This window comes from Aspergillus puulaauensis, chromosome 4, assembly GCF_016861865.1.
Source record: "Aspergillus puulaauensis MK2 DNA, chromosome 4, nearly complete sequence".
NCBI lineage: Eukaryota > Fungi > Ascomycota > Eurotiomycetes > Eurotiales > Aspergillaceae > Aspergillus > Aspergillus puulaauensis.
The window spans coordinates 165,779-178,363 of record NC_054860.1 but is presented as its reverse complement, the minus strand read 5'-3'; the positions used below and the strand labels follow the sequence as shown (position 1 = coordinate 178,363).

General features: G+C 51.6%; 5 protein-coding genes across 5 annotated transcripts; 2 read left to right on the top strand and 3 right to left on the bottom strand.

Annotated features, from left to right (window-relative positions):
* Positions 1–116: 116 nt before the first annotated feature.
* On the bottom strand, positions 117–1,723 carry APUU_40070S (uncharacterized protein; the record flags this gene model as incomplete). Its single annotated transcript, XM_041703101.1, has 4 exons — positions 117–129; positions 174–1,266; positions 1,323–1,626; positions 1,673–1,723. The coding sequence occupies 4 exons, from the start codon at positions 1,721–1,723 to the stop codon at positions 117–119; spliced, it is 1,461 nt and encodes a 486-aa protein (XP_041555820.1).
* A 350-nt stretch (positions 1,724–2,073) lies between these two features.
* On the bottom strand, positions 2,074–3,823 carry APUU_40069S (flavin-containing monooxygenase; the record flags this gene model as incomplete). Its single annotated transcript, XM_041703100.1, has 2 exons — positions 2,074–2,593; positions 2,649–3,823. The coding sequence occupies 2 exons, from the start codon at positions 3,821–3,823 to the stop codon at positions 2,074–2,076; spliced, it is 1,695 nt and encodes a 564-aa protein (XP_041555819.1).
* Positions 3,824–5,012: 1,189 nt separating this feature from the next.
* Positions 5,013–5,445, bottom strand: APUU_40068S (uncharacterized protein; the record flags this gene model as incomplete). Its single annotated transcript, XM_041703099.1, has 2 exons — positions 5,013–5,271; positions 5,330–5,445. The coding sequence occupies 2 exons, from the start codon at positions 5,443–5,445 to the stop codon at positions 5,013–5,015; spliced, it is 375 nt and encodes a 124-aa protein (XP_041555818.1).
* An 840-nt stretch (positions 5,446–6,285) lies between these two features.
* On the top strand, positions 6,286–9,778 carry APUU_40067A (uncharacterized protein; the record flags this gene model as incomplete). Its single annotated transcript, XM_041703098.1, has 4 exons — positions 6,286–6,404; positions 6,459–6,688; positions 6,747–6,875; positions 6,939–9,778. The coding sequence occupies 4 exons, from the start codon at positions 6,286–6,288 to the stop codon at positions 9,776–9,778; spliced, it is 3,318 nt and encodes a 1,105-aa protein (XP_041555817.1).
* Positions 9,779–10,617: 839 nt separating this feature from the next.
* On the top strand, positions 10,618–12,412 carry APUU_40066A (putative MFS multidrug transporter; the record flags this gene model as incomplete). The annotated part of the gene is made up of 5 exons (XM_041703097.1): positions 10,618–10,694; positions 10,742–10,840; positions 10,888–10,941; positions 10,988–11,449; positions 11,500–12,412. The coding sequence occupies 5 exons, from the start codon at positions 10,618–10,620 to the stop codon at positions 12,410–12,412; spliced, it is 1,605 nt and encodes a 534-aa protein (XP_041555816.1).
* Positions 12,413–12,585: the final 173 nt, after the last annotated feature.

The following is a 12,585-nucleotide window of genomic DNA, read 5'->3' as shown; positions in this document are numbered from 1 at the left end:
CAGTATTATATGCTAAGATTTTCATGCATATGTAAGTCGATTGAGGCTATAACAGAAGTTGTTAACACTCGAAGTCTATATACAACTTGAGACATCACATTATTCCTATATATAACTTAGTAGGTCATACTAGAAATGTCAGCTAAGCTCGCTCGGGGCTTGGTGGCACTTACTTGACCAGCACAGTCTTGGGCTCGGTGAAGCTGCGCAGAGCGTAGTGGCTCATCTCCCGGCCTATTCCCGACTGCTTGCTGCCACCAAAAGGAGCTTGTACATTGATATAACTGACGCAGTTGATGCCTACCACGCCGCTATCCAGGGCTGCCGAGAGACGCATCGCACGGTTTATATCCTGCGTAAAGACCCCCGCCATCAAACCGAATTCCGAGTCGTTGGCCATGCGGAGGAAGTCTGCCTCGTCCTTGAATGTTTTTATGCATACCACGGGTCCGAATATCTCTTCTTGATACACTTGAGCATTCTCTTGCGGGTTGAGAAGCACCGTGGGCTCCCAGTAACACCCTTTATCGCCATGCTGCTTACCACCAACAAGAACTCTTGTTCTGCCCTCGTCATGCTCGAAGAACGAGGCCACTCGACCCAACTGTCCCTTATCTGCTAGCGGACCGAGTTGGGTATCTGGGTTGCTGGGGTCGCCCATTTGGCTGATCTTTGCCGACATAGCCTTTGTGAAGGCGCTGATGAACCTGCCGGCGATGCTCTCTTGGACGTAAAGGCGGCTAGCAGCGTAACAGGCCTGTCCGGAATTATGCGTGATCGCAAAGGTCGACCACCAGATCGCGTTGTCAAAGTTACAATCTTCGAAGATCGCGGAGGGCGACTTTCCCCCCAGTTCCAGTGTCACCCGTTTGAGATTGCTGCTGGCAGCGGCCTGCTGGATGCGTCTACCTGTGGCTGTAGACCCAGTGAAACTCACCTTTCGCACTTTCATATGACTTGCGAGCAAGGCACCCGTAGCACCGGCGCCAGGGAGGGCCTGGATGACTCCTGGGGGGGCAATTCCCGCTGCGGTTGCGAGTTCGGCCAGACGTACAGCTCCGAAGGGTGTCTTCTCGCTGGGCTTTATAATCATGACATTCCCGGTGGCCAGAGCAGGTGCGAGTTTGAGACACAGTATTACGATAGGCCCGTTCCATGGGTTGATGCTGACAGTAACACCGAGAGGCTCATGGCGCACAATCTTCAGGAAGCCATCATCGGCTGGGAATGATTCGCCGGCATACTTGTCGGTCCAGCCAGCGTAATCTGGAGCACAGTGAGCCTTGTTTCATGTAACTAATTGAATTGTTCTCACGACTCACATTTCAGAATGCTAGCTCCCATTTCAATCTCCTTGATGGCAGCTGAGATTGGCTTGCCACTGGGAGTCGCATCCAGCCAGGCCAACTCATCCTTGTGTGCGAGAAGAAGTGCAGCCAGATCTAGGAGCGTCTCTCCCCGTTGAGCAGCTGTGTATTCACGCCAGGGCCCATTGAAGGCAGCGGTTGCGGCATCCACCGCAGCGTCCACGTCTTCCGCAGCAGCATACTGAACGTGGTCGCAAAAGAGACTGTCATCCACGGGATTGTAAATTGAGTGCCGCTCTGGAGAATGGCTATCTACAAGCTGGCTGGGTCAGTAGATGTGTACTCGGATACAAGACTCCGCCCACCTTATCATGGATGAACAGCTGTGTTGGGATTGGAAACTTCGAGGTAGCCATATCTGCGATCTTGGTGAAAGGATTATGCAAAATCATTTACTGGTCAGAAAAGAGGAGATTTGCTAGACTTTATGTTGGCTGTCCGTGGCGCAGCCTTGTACGAGCGTGAGCGTATGCGTATAGCTGGACCCCACGTCAGCCTAAGTCCAACGAACAAGAAAGGTTTCAGACAATACACTGCTTATATCGATTTGGACAGGCCATCGCTCTCTTAGTATATTGCTAATGGGGATAAGTGTGCGTATTCGGATTGGAATTAATCTCCATGCTCATTACTTCGTCACGTAGACTCCGTTCGATAAACATTAAATCCATAATTTGAGACAGAAAACACTGCTAACACCCAATATTCAGAGTCGAGCAGCGTCATTCATAGCTTCCTGGATATGAAAGCCTTTCCATGTCTCCAAGGCATTTCGACACTCTGCTTCATAGCGGTCAATGCCACCAATATACGACAAAAACTGCTTCTTCGCCCCCGGGATATTGGTCACCGTCCACCAGGAGTCGGTCTCTGCAAGGAGGGTCGGGCTGCTGGCGTCGATTATTTTTTGGCGCCATTGTTCCTCTGCCTCTGCCGTTGGTTCGATTGTGGCCAGGCCCTGCTTCTCCATCTTGTCGATTGCGTCTACTATGAAGTCAACCTGGCACTCCAGGATGGTCGGGCCGTTGGAGAGTGCAGTTGGTGCTGTCATTTCGTTATCACGAGCTGCCTTTGTGCTGCTGGTCAGGGACGTACCTTGAGGGCTGTAACTCAGGAAGCAATTGGGGAAGCCATGAACGAGCATCCCCAGGTATGTGCGGATGCCCTCTGCCCAAATGTCCTTCATATCTACACCGTCCTTGCTTTTGACGTTCATAGTCGCAACTCTATCCGGTAATATCAGAAGTTGGCCCTCAGCCATACAATGAAGGTATAACTTACGAGCCGGTGAAACTTTCAAAGCCAGTCGCAAGTATAACATAGTCAAAGTCACGGAGGCGGCCGTCCGCTGTTTGGATGCCAGTTTCCGTGAATGTCTGGAAGGGCGTCTGCAACAGTGGCACAATCTCGACGTGATCTTGATCCAGGCAGTCGTAGTAGTCGCTCTCCAACGGTGACCGTCGAGTTAAAATTGGATAAGGAGGCTCGAGAGGTGCCATCAGGTCTCGCTTGACAGGGTTGCTGAACCGCGCACGCGTCTTCTTTGCCCAGAAGTCGTAAGCTATGCGGTTTGCTCGATGGTCGACCAAGGTCTCACGGAAGTTGCCTCCGAAGAAGTTAAATGCGCCAGACTTCCATATTGTCTCGTAATGCTCGTCTCGTTCGGCGTCTGAGAGCTCGAAGATGCCCTTCGTAGGGGGCGGACGTGGAAATCCCCCGGCGGATTTCCTGCCAGCATCAAACAGAATCCTCAAGTAGGGTTTCCACGAGTCCTGCTCTCCCTCGCTGATGTCTCGGTTGCCCAGGGGTAAGCAGAGACTGGGTCTTCGCATGAACATCGCCAGGTGACTCGCCTTTTTGGCGACTTCCTGAACCACTTGCACCGCAGTTGCACCAGCTCCGATTACAGCAACCCTTTTGCCAGTGATATCGACATCCTCGGGCCAAGCAGTGGAGTGGTAAGTCTGTCCCTTGTATGTTTCCAACCCTGGAAACTCGGGCAAGTGCTGGCGATGCAGTAGACCAGTAAAGAGGCAGAGATACTTGGCGACCCCTACATGCCCTGCCTCCGTCGTGACTGTCCACCGACACGTGGTTGCGTCCCAGGTGGCCGAGTTGACTCGTGCGTTGAATTGGATATCCTTCTTCAGGTCTAGAACCCTGTCCGCATGCGCAAAGTACGCTCTGACTTCTTCACTGCTGGAGAAGCGCTCGGTGAAATAAAAGTCCTTCCACACTTCTGGGAGACTGAGCTGGTAATACGGCCATTCTGAGTCGACTCTCGCGCCTGGATAGCGGTTCCAGTGCCATACGCCGCCCAGATCACCTCCGGCTTCAAACACCTGGACTGTTAGGCCAAGCTTGCGCAGTTTGTGGAGACCGTATATCCCACTGAACCCTGCGCCCACGATCAGTGCGTCGCAGTGGAATGTCTTCTGGGGGCCGTTAGAGCCCATTATGATCTATCGAAGATGGTAATAGATAACCAGGGCGTGAGTTAGCATAGCTATGGGTGCAGATGCCGGTATAAAGATATTTGGATAACCTCGGTCGATTTATTGCTGGAATAGCCGGCTAGGCAATCACCTTTTAAGCAGCCTCTTGGTGAGTGCTGCCATGTTTGAGCCATTCCCTAACTGGCCAGGCCAAGTCCTGACTCGCATTCATGCACTTCCCCGCAGCTTCACTCAGAATCAGACGCACTAATGATTAGTCTGGTTTTGGAAGCCTTTGTACCCGGGTATCAAGCAGTCATAGGTCAATTCCAAACCTGTGTGCTTTGTTCAACACTTCATGGTCGGGGATCTTGGCATAAACCACTAATTCATAAGTGGTATTGCCTGCCCACTGGATGCTGGCCAGGGACCAGCGTTCGATCGCTTTCGAATCCGATCTGGGCCTGTTGCGCAGCGACATGCGGGTTCTTCTGACCATCTAGGATGGCCAGTTTTGAGCGAGGACAGATTAAATGGCAGCAGAGAGTATTAAGCAGCAGACAGGCAGGGCGGAAGAGAAGAGAACATGAAAATAGAAGAGAATATGAAGGGGCGGCGCCAGGAAGCTCCAGATGCCGACAAGGCGGACCCCCGGAGACACCAAGAGGATGGAATGCGGAGAAAACAAAGGATACCCGATACAACGACTCACAGAAGACTAATAGGAGGCGCTGGAAAGCTGATGTGGGGGTTGAAAGACCTTGCGTAAGTGCACAAGCCCTTATACACTGCCTGTCATGCCGGCTGGCATAAATGGCGGGTCAGGTTATTGTGGAGTTATTCCTGTCAGGGATCAAAGATCCATATAAAGTCTGGACACTTGATACAATATGTGGCACTTACTTCCCAGGTTGGGGCTTTTCATACCTGTAGCGTATGATGGTAACTTACTAGTTGATTTAACAGCTAACGCGTCTGTCTTCTTGCCGAACTGTGTTGCACTCTTCTAAACCAAGTATTACGTACATACCATGAGATCTTCCTCTAAAACAAGACGCCATTTAACCTGCGCGCCCTGCATAAAGACCCAGTCCATACCTACGTGGCCATGTTCCAGTGGCTTCGTGTGATTAACCCAACACCACCCACCGCAAAAATAAAACCCGAAATAAGCACCGCAAAACATGAGGCTAAAACAGGAGAAGCCCGTCTATTTTCGACGGCGGCGGTTGTTATGGCTTGGCTTCTGGTGCGTCTTTTCGTGTGCCTTTAGGTGGTCTTTCCTGCCAAAGGCCACGCCGCAGTTAGGTTCAGGGCAGGGATACGCGTTGGGAGCAATATGGATTGTCTTCAGATGGCGTATCAAGTCAGCCTCACGACGGAAACAGGCAGAACTGCGGCAGCCAAGCCATTTGCATTCGAAGATAGGGGGTTGATGGGCGCTATCCACGATGGAGGGAACAGGAAAGCTGCGAGGGAAATTAGAGAGATCCAAGCGGTGAAGAGAAAAAGCAAAGAAGGACATACAAGATGGATTCGTCAGCTGCTTCGCCATCATTGGGGCAGGATGGGGACAAGGCCGAGCCCCAGTCCGCCAAGGTAGCCATATCATAGCTGGAGCGGGTGGGAGGCCCATTGGCCATCGACGGCACACCTGCACCTTCGCCAACACTTCCGCCCAAGCCTTCGCCTGCGCCTACAGCTGGATCCAACCAGATATCAGGAACTGAAGCACCGGGCGGGCCAAATGAGAAGCAAGGGCTTAACCCCACGCTCTGGCTCGAGAGTACACCTGCGGGCTGTATCCCGAGAGTTGCCGCTGGTACCTGCGGATGTGTAAAAGAATAAACCGATGTATAGTGACCATAAGTCCTATTATGTAGATCATGTCCATCCCCGAGATGGTCCCCCGCCCATTGGGAAGGGCTGGATGGCTGTTCCATAATAAGCGCAGGCTGGAGTCGTATGAGGACACAGAAGCAGAGCAAACTTGAGAATAACTGAATTGGGGGTGAGGAGAGATGTTTATGGTCTGAAATCGGTTGAAGAAACCCATATTTATATCCATATACCAGGTTCCAGGTCGAAGTTGTCCAGGTATTGTTGTGACCTCCATCCCGCCCATCGTCCAGTATGCTCCACCTCGAGAAGAGGATATTTTGGAATCAGCCAATCAGAGACTGCCTCTAGAAGGTTGAAAACTGGGTCAAGCAAGCAATCAGCCGAGTCCGTATTAGCAGTCCCTCAGTGGCAGACGTGCAGAACTGGGCAAAACGAAAGGATACAATACGGGTAGCCTGCACGTATCTTGGGTGGTGCAAGGCTGCGGCAGTGGTGCCCTTTCAGACTGGGAGTGATTGTGCCTTGTGCTTACGTCTCTCCTCCCATTAAGTGGTGAAGCCTCCCAATCTTTGTCTTCCTCTTCTTCGTAAGTCTCCCAGGCGTTTCAACCTTGTCAATATCCCCGACAAATCACGCAAAACATGGATGACTCAGTATGGGAGTTATACAAGCCAGAGCTTCACCGGCTCTACATTCAACAGAACAAGATCTTGTCGTATGTCAGGGAGTACATGGCATCCATGTACGGCTTTGACGAGACGTAAGCCTGGCCATCACTCCTCGTCAATCCCGGTCCACACTCACCATGAAACAGAACGGCTCAGTACACGAAGCACTTTAGGAAATGGGGGTTCCAAAAGAACCAAAAGCTCTCCGAGCAGGAGGGCATTTTTATCGGGAAACGCATGGACAAACGGAAACGGGAGTTTGAAAAGAAGAGTGAGGTACACATTAACGGCATTGAGTATGCGCCGCGCAAGCTCCAGAAGGCAATATATGGTAAAGCCTATGTGCCGACAATGCAGAGCCATGGCTTCCCTGGAGGTAGGTTTGGCTCCTGGAATTTCCAATTAATATAGCTGCTAAAGAAGGTGCGCCCCAGCTCCGTCGCCAGATACCCCCGAGGGCATCGTTGTCTGTACCCCGGCAACACCCAGCATGCAGCTTGATTGGAATCTGGCTCTCCCATGGCTGCGGTTTTCAAAGCTCTTGCGGACAGAACAGACCGAAGGTATATTACTACTACCATTCACCATGCTCGGCAATTCGTCAGTCCCTGCTAACAGTTGTTAAGTCTCGTCTCCAGCTCAACAGCCGTCGCCGACCTCCACCTTGGCTGTAGCCTCTCCCCGAGAACCTAATGCTATATCACACACCGTGAAATACCAAGTGGTAGATCGTTTGAGATACCTTGTTCCCTGGGACCGGCTGTCTCACCCCATTGGTGTGAACAGCAGCTCGCGAACCGCTACCGGCCTGCGCATTCTAATGCCCGAAGAGTCCGAGGGCCAACTCCACGCTTTGGCGATGCGATTCTCCGAATCCAAGCAGTCCACAACTGATAGCCTGGGCCTGGAGATGTTTTTGCTATCCAATAACCTGGTTTCACACGGGCCAGACGGGAAAACATTCGATAGCATGAGATCTCATGATAAGCGGGTCATGGAGATCTTGCGAGTATCCGGATGGAATACCGTCGCGCAACTTCAAATCCTGCTATCAGCTAAGGAGCCAACAGCCGGCGCCATAGCAGAGAAGATTTTTGCTAGTGCCTTGCGAATTCTAGACGAAGACGTCGTTGAAATGATGCTTGAGGCTGGTATGAGCCCCGATGGCTGTATCGACACTGTGGACAATGGCTCTCTTACGCCGCTACAATTTCTTGCCACCCTTGGTGGCATTTACACGGAGCTTATTGAAGTTTTTATATCCCGCGGTGCAGACCTCAACAAATCATACAACGACATTTCAGCCCTTGAATATGCTGTTGATTTTGATAATACGGTCGTGATTGAGGTCTTGCTTTCCCGAGGTGCTCGTGTTACACCATCGTGTCTCGCTGCTGCTGCAAGGAACATTCAGGATTTAAGCCGTTTCCAGAGGTTTCTAGGCCCCGATACAGATGTAAACGAACGGAGCGGGTGGCAGGGACCCAGTCCGCTAGCCCAGGCTGTGTCGTCAGGAAGCATTGAGATCATAAACCTCCTACTTACTAGGGGGGCCGATGTTAACGCATTCCATGAGATTGATTTCAATCACGACGTGGGATTCACTACGGTACTTGGAATTGCAGTGCAGTCAGGGAAGCTGGAAATCATTGAAGCTCTGCTACACGCTTGTCCGGACGTCAACCCCGAGATAGAAGACGGGCTGCCCTATGTTTCGCCGCTTGCCATAGCTGCGTCCACTGCTAAGGGATGGCCTGGGGCTGTTACCCTTCTTCTCCAAGCGGGAGTTGACATTTCTATTGCCGATGGCTGTAGCGAGCGGACCCTATTAGAACTTGCTAGTCGGAATACCAAGAATATTGGCGTTTTCGAGCTGTTGGTGGGGTACGGCGCAATGATAGACAGGCCACTGTCTGAGAAAGAACATGCTACGTCTGCCCTGCTTTCTGCTGTGAAAGCCGGTGCTACAGAGCTGGTCAGTTTGCTCATTAGTATGGGAGCGCGGCTCAACGATGTGTACAGCACCCCCCCTGGAACGGCACTTGGGGCAGCCATTGAAAAGGGAGATCTGGATCTTATTCAGATGTTGCAGGTTGCAGGAGCTGTTTCGATTAGCCCAAAGCTTAGACGCATCACCAATTTAGAAACTGCTGAGTATCTAGACGAAATCGGGCTGCTTCAAGGTATTCTGGATATATCCGGAGCCGAGATCCTGAAAGCTGCACTATTAGCAAAAGACAACAATCTGGCACAGAGACTGCTCTATCGTATTGTTGAGTTTAACACCCTCGGCGCAGAGGCGACGGACTATAACGGCCGTATATCCCAGAAGACGCCGCTGCAGACCGCAATTACCACGAAGCGTCTCCCTGTTGCATACACCATCCTCGAACGGGGGGCAACAGTCGTCGATTGTGACCTTGCAGTCGCGGTGCAATATACTGTTAAGTACAACGATACTGAATTGTTAAGGCGTCTACTCACGAGGTTCCAAGGGAGCGCTCCAACCGCAATGGCTGAAGCAATCCTATCAGACAGGCCGGACCTCCTTCAGCTCCTCCTCGCCGCGGGTCTGGATGCAACGGGGCAGCCACAGAAATTTCGTTGTCAATCGGAGGTGTCTGAAGATAGCGACATCTACTTTGACCCCCCGGAGTCAGTTCTAGAAATACTATCCCAGTCGAACAACAGGCCAATGCTGGAAACAATTCTGCACAGCTGCCCCTGGAGTCCAAGTTTAGTAGGACGTGCTTTAACTTTATCAATCATCTCTAGCCACATCGAACTAGCGACATACCTGTTAAGCTGGCATGTGGACGTAAACCAAGAGATCACAATTTACCATCCGGAAGTGGAGGACGAAGACGGAAAGCCCATACCAGGGTATAAGATAGTGGTTACTCCCTTGCAAATTGCAGTGAGGGACCAGCATGTCCATGTTGTAGAACAAATGTTGGGTACACACCCCGCTATCGACATCAACTATTTGGGAGCAGGCGAAAACCGTCGCACAGCCCTACAGCATGCCGTGGAGAATGGAAACATGGAGTTGGTCAACTTACTTCTTCATCATGGAGCCAATATAAATTCCACTCCCGCAAGAGACGGAGGGGCAACTGCACTCCAAATTGCATCAATCCGCGGATACCTGGGGATCGCGCGAAGGCTTATCGAGCTGGGCGCCGAGATCAATGCTGCCCCTGCAAGGGTGAATGGGAGAACGGCCCTTGAGGGAGCGGCAGAACACGGCCGGATTGATATGATCCAGATGCTCCTCCTAGGAGGGGCCTCAGTCACTGGTGATGATGGGCAGCGCCAATACCGCCGCGCGATTGAGTTTGCAGAGAGGAATGGGCATAATGCAGCTGCGCGACTGTTGATCTCTTTCGAGCCTCGGCAGGAGGAAATGGGGCCTGATTCAGGCGATGGTGTTGATGGTATAAAAAGTGCTGATTGGGGCTGTTAAACTGGCAGATAGGGTTGTCGGTAGGTATGACAAGCACGCCAACTAATTTACACCATACAACCTCACCATTCCTCGTCACCTTGAGAGTAGCCTTTTCTATTTTGATAGTCCGAGGGACCTGGCTATGCGAATCTGTAATGTGGGCCTTTTGTAGGCGAGATGGAATTGGTCGGTGGTGGCATTTGCGGCTGGAATAAAGCCAAATACCCGACAATGTCTCCGCAACCAGGAAATCCAGTACATTGTTACTGATAACATAACCTTATGGCAATCTACAATTAGCAGACAAGACAAATAACTCGTCCCTTGTTGCTTCCCTCCAGAATGGTGGACCCTTGCGAAATTCCGGTCCTTGTAGGTGTCGGCGACATTAAGGATCCCTCGCTCACAGTGGAGGATGCTAAGAACAGACAGATTCTGGTAGCCAATATGGTCCCGGCTACCCAATAAGAACAATTAGCAGGAGGAACCGGATCATTGAAGTCCCAGCTCTGGATCCCCGGTGTATATCATGTCAAGGGAGACACTGCCGCATCCCCACCACGCAGCGGGTGACTGCGGCAACAATATGCTAGAATGACATCAAGGAAAAGAACCTACATTCTACACCGGTGTAGTTTCAGTGTCTGGATCGGCGTATTAGGCTTCTCTGGGTCCATAATAAAATCTTGAAAAAGTGGCGACGATGACGTACCGAACCGAAAATTCCGAGTCTGCTTCGGGATGCCGACCACGATTTGCAAAAGCATGTTGTGACGATTTTCTGCATCAACTTCGCCAGATCTTATCTTTCCTTCGTGTCTTCCCCTTTGTGCGTTACAATATATCAGCACACCATAATGGACGGCGAACAACCCCAGAACGCCAGTGGAGCTATGGCCGGGAACCAGAGCCGGACGACGCGATTATACAACAAGTATGTGGCCTTCACTCAGTCGCGCGATCAGGCTAACAATGCCATAGAATCAAAGGCCTGTTCAATCAGGACATCTCCGAGGAGTTGCGTGCCAGCACCGATACCGAAATCCACACCTGGAACGGCAAAGACGATCCTGACAACCCGTATGTCTGTTGTATACCAAAGCAGCTTCCTTGCTAATATATTGCAGCTTCAACTGGAGCCCAACATATAAATGGGTATTGACGGTCACCGTCTGCTTCATGTATGTCCCAGCGGAGATTAACTGTTGCCCATACTAACTCGTATAGTTCTATCTTGACTGGTCTCCCAGCAGGAACATACGGCTCTGGCAATAACTGGATGGAAGGGCAGTTCCATGTCCAGAACAGCCCTTTTCCCAACCTCTACTGGGCGACAACTTCGTGGAACATGGGCGCTGCCTTCTGGCCGCTCATCTTCGTCCCCCTTACCGAGTCGTCTGGTCGCATGCCAGGGTATTTTGTGGCATATATCATCTTGATCGCGACAATGTTTGGCTCTGCTTTTGCGAACAACTTTGCGACGATTCTTGTAACACGGTTCTTTGGGGGTGGTGCCTCGTCCGTCTCGATCAATATCGTCGGAGGAAGCATCAGCGATGTCTGGTACGGCGATAAGGCTCGCAGTCTGCCAATGTCTCTGTTTGGTTTTACCAGTGTTGTAGGAATTGCACTTGGCCCTTTTATCGGCTCAGCCATTGTGCAGATTCCCAAGGTCGACCCCTGGCGCTGGTGAGTTTCTCAGCTTGTCTCTCGCTGGGCCCGTCTGACATATTGTATAGGATCTTCTACATCCAGATCATCTACAACGCCGGTCTCCTCCCCATCTTCTGGCTCATCCTCCGTGAAACCCGCGCCGATGTCATCCTGCGAAAGCGCGCTCGCAAGATCCGCAAGGAAACAGGCCGTCATGTCTACGCCCAAGCAGAGATCAACTCGCCCAGCACTCTACGCCTGCTCCAGATTTCATTCAAGCGCCCAACCAAGATGTTGCTGACGGAGCCTGTTGTGATTTTCTTCACCTTGTGGATCAGCTTCGCCTGGGGAATCCTGTACTTGTTCTTCTCCAGCGTGGTGCAGACCTTCTCGGCCAACTATAACTGGAGCATCATGGCTACCGGCCTTGTCCAGCTGGCCATCTCTGTCGGGGCCGTGATTGGGACAGCAGTAAATCCGCTGCAAGATTTGTTATACCTTCGCTCTTCGCAGCGCAACAAGGAGAAGCCCGGAAAGCCGATCCCCGAGGCGCGTCTCTATACCTCAATTCCCGGTAGTCTCCTGTTCGCCGCTGGTCTCTTCTGGTATGGATGGGCCAGTATGCCCGATGTCCATTGGATTGTGCCTGCAATAGGTATCACCGTGACAGGTCTCGGCATTTACTCTATTTACATGGCTGTGATCAACTACCTTACTGACGCCTATGAACGATATGCGGCCTCTGCCCTGTCTGCGGCCTCTTTGGGACGGAATTCCTTTGGTGCCTTCCTTCCTCTGGCGTCGCCTCAGCTGTTTAGCAACCTTGGCTACGGATGGGCGGGTACGTTACTGGGTTTCATTGGCCTTGCCTTGTCAGCGGTGCCGGTGGTGCTGGTGCTCAAGGGACCTTCCATCCGTCGGCGCAGTCCGTTCATGCGAGAGGCAATGTGGGATTCAGATGAGTCGGAGGAGAAGCAGGAAGAGGCGCATACTGCCTAATTCTTGGGGTAAAATGTTGAATAGTCAGGGTAAATTCAAGGCAGCCCTTCAAACACTCTTAGACTGGGCTTAAGCATCCTAGCCTGTGATAAAGCATTAGCATCATGCATAAAATCATTTTTACCTATTCAGCCTATTTGCCGGGGCGTAATGGTAAGCCACAGGAGACTCGG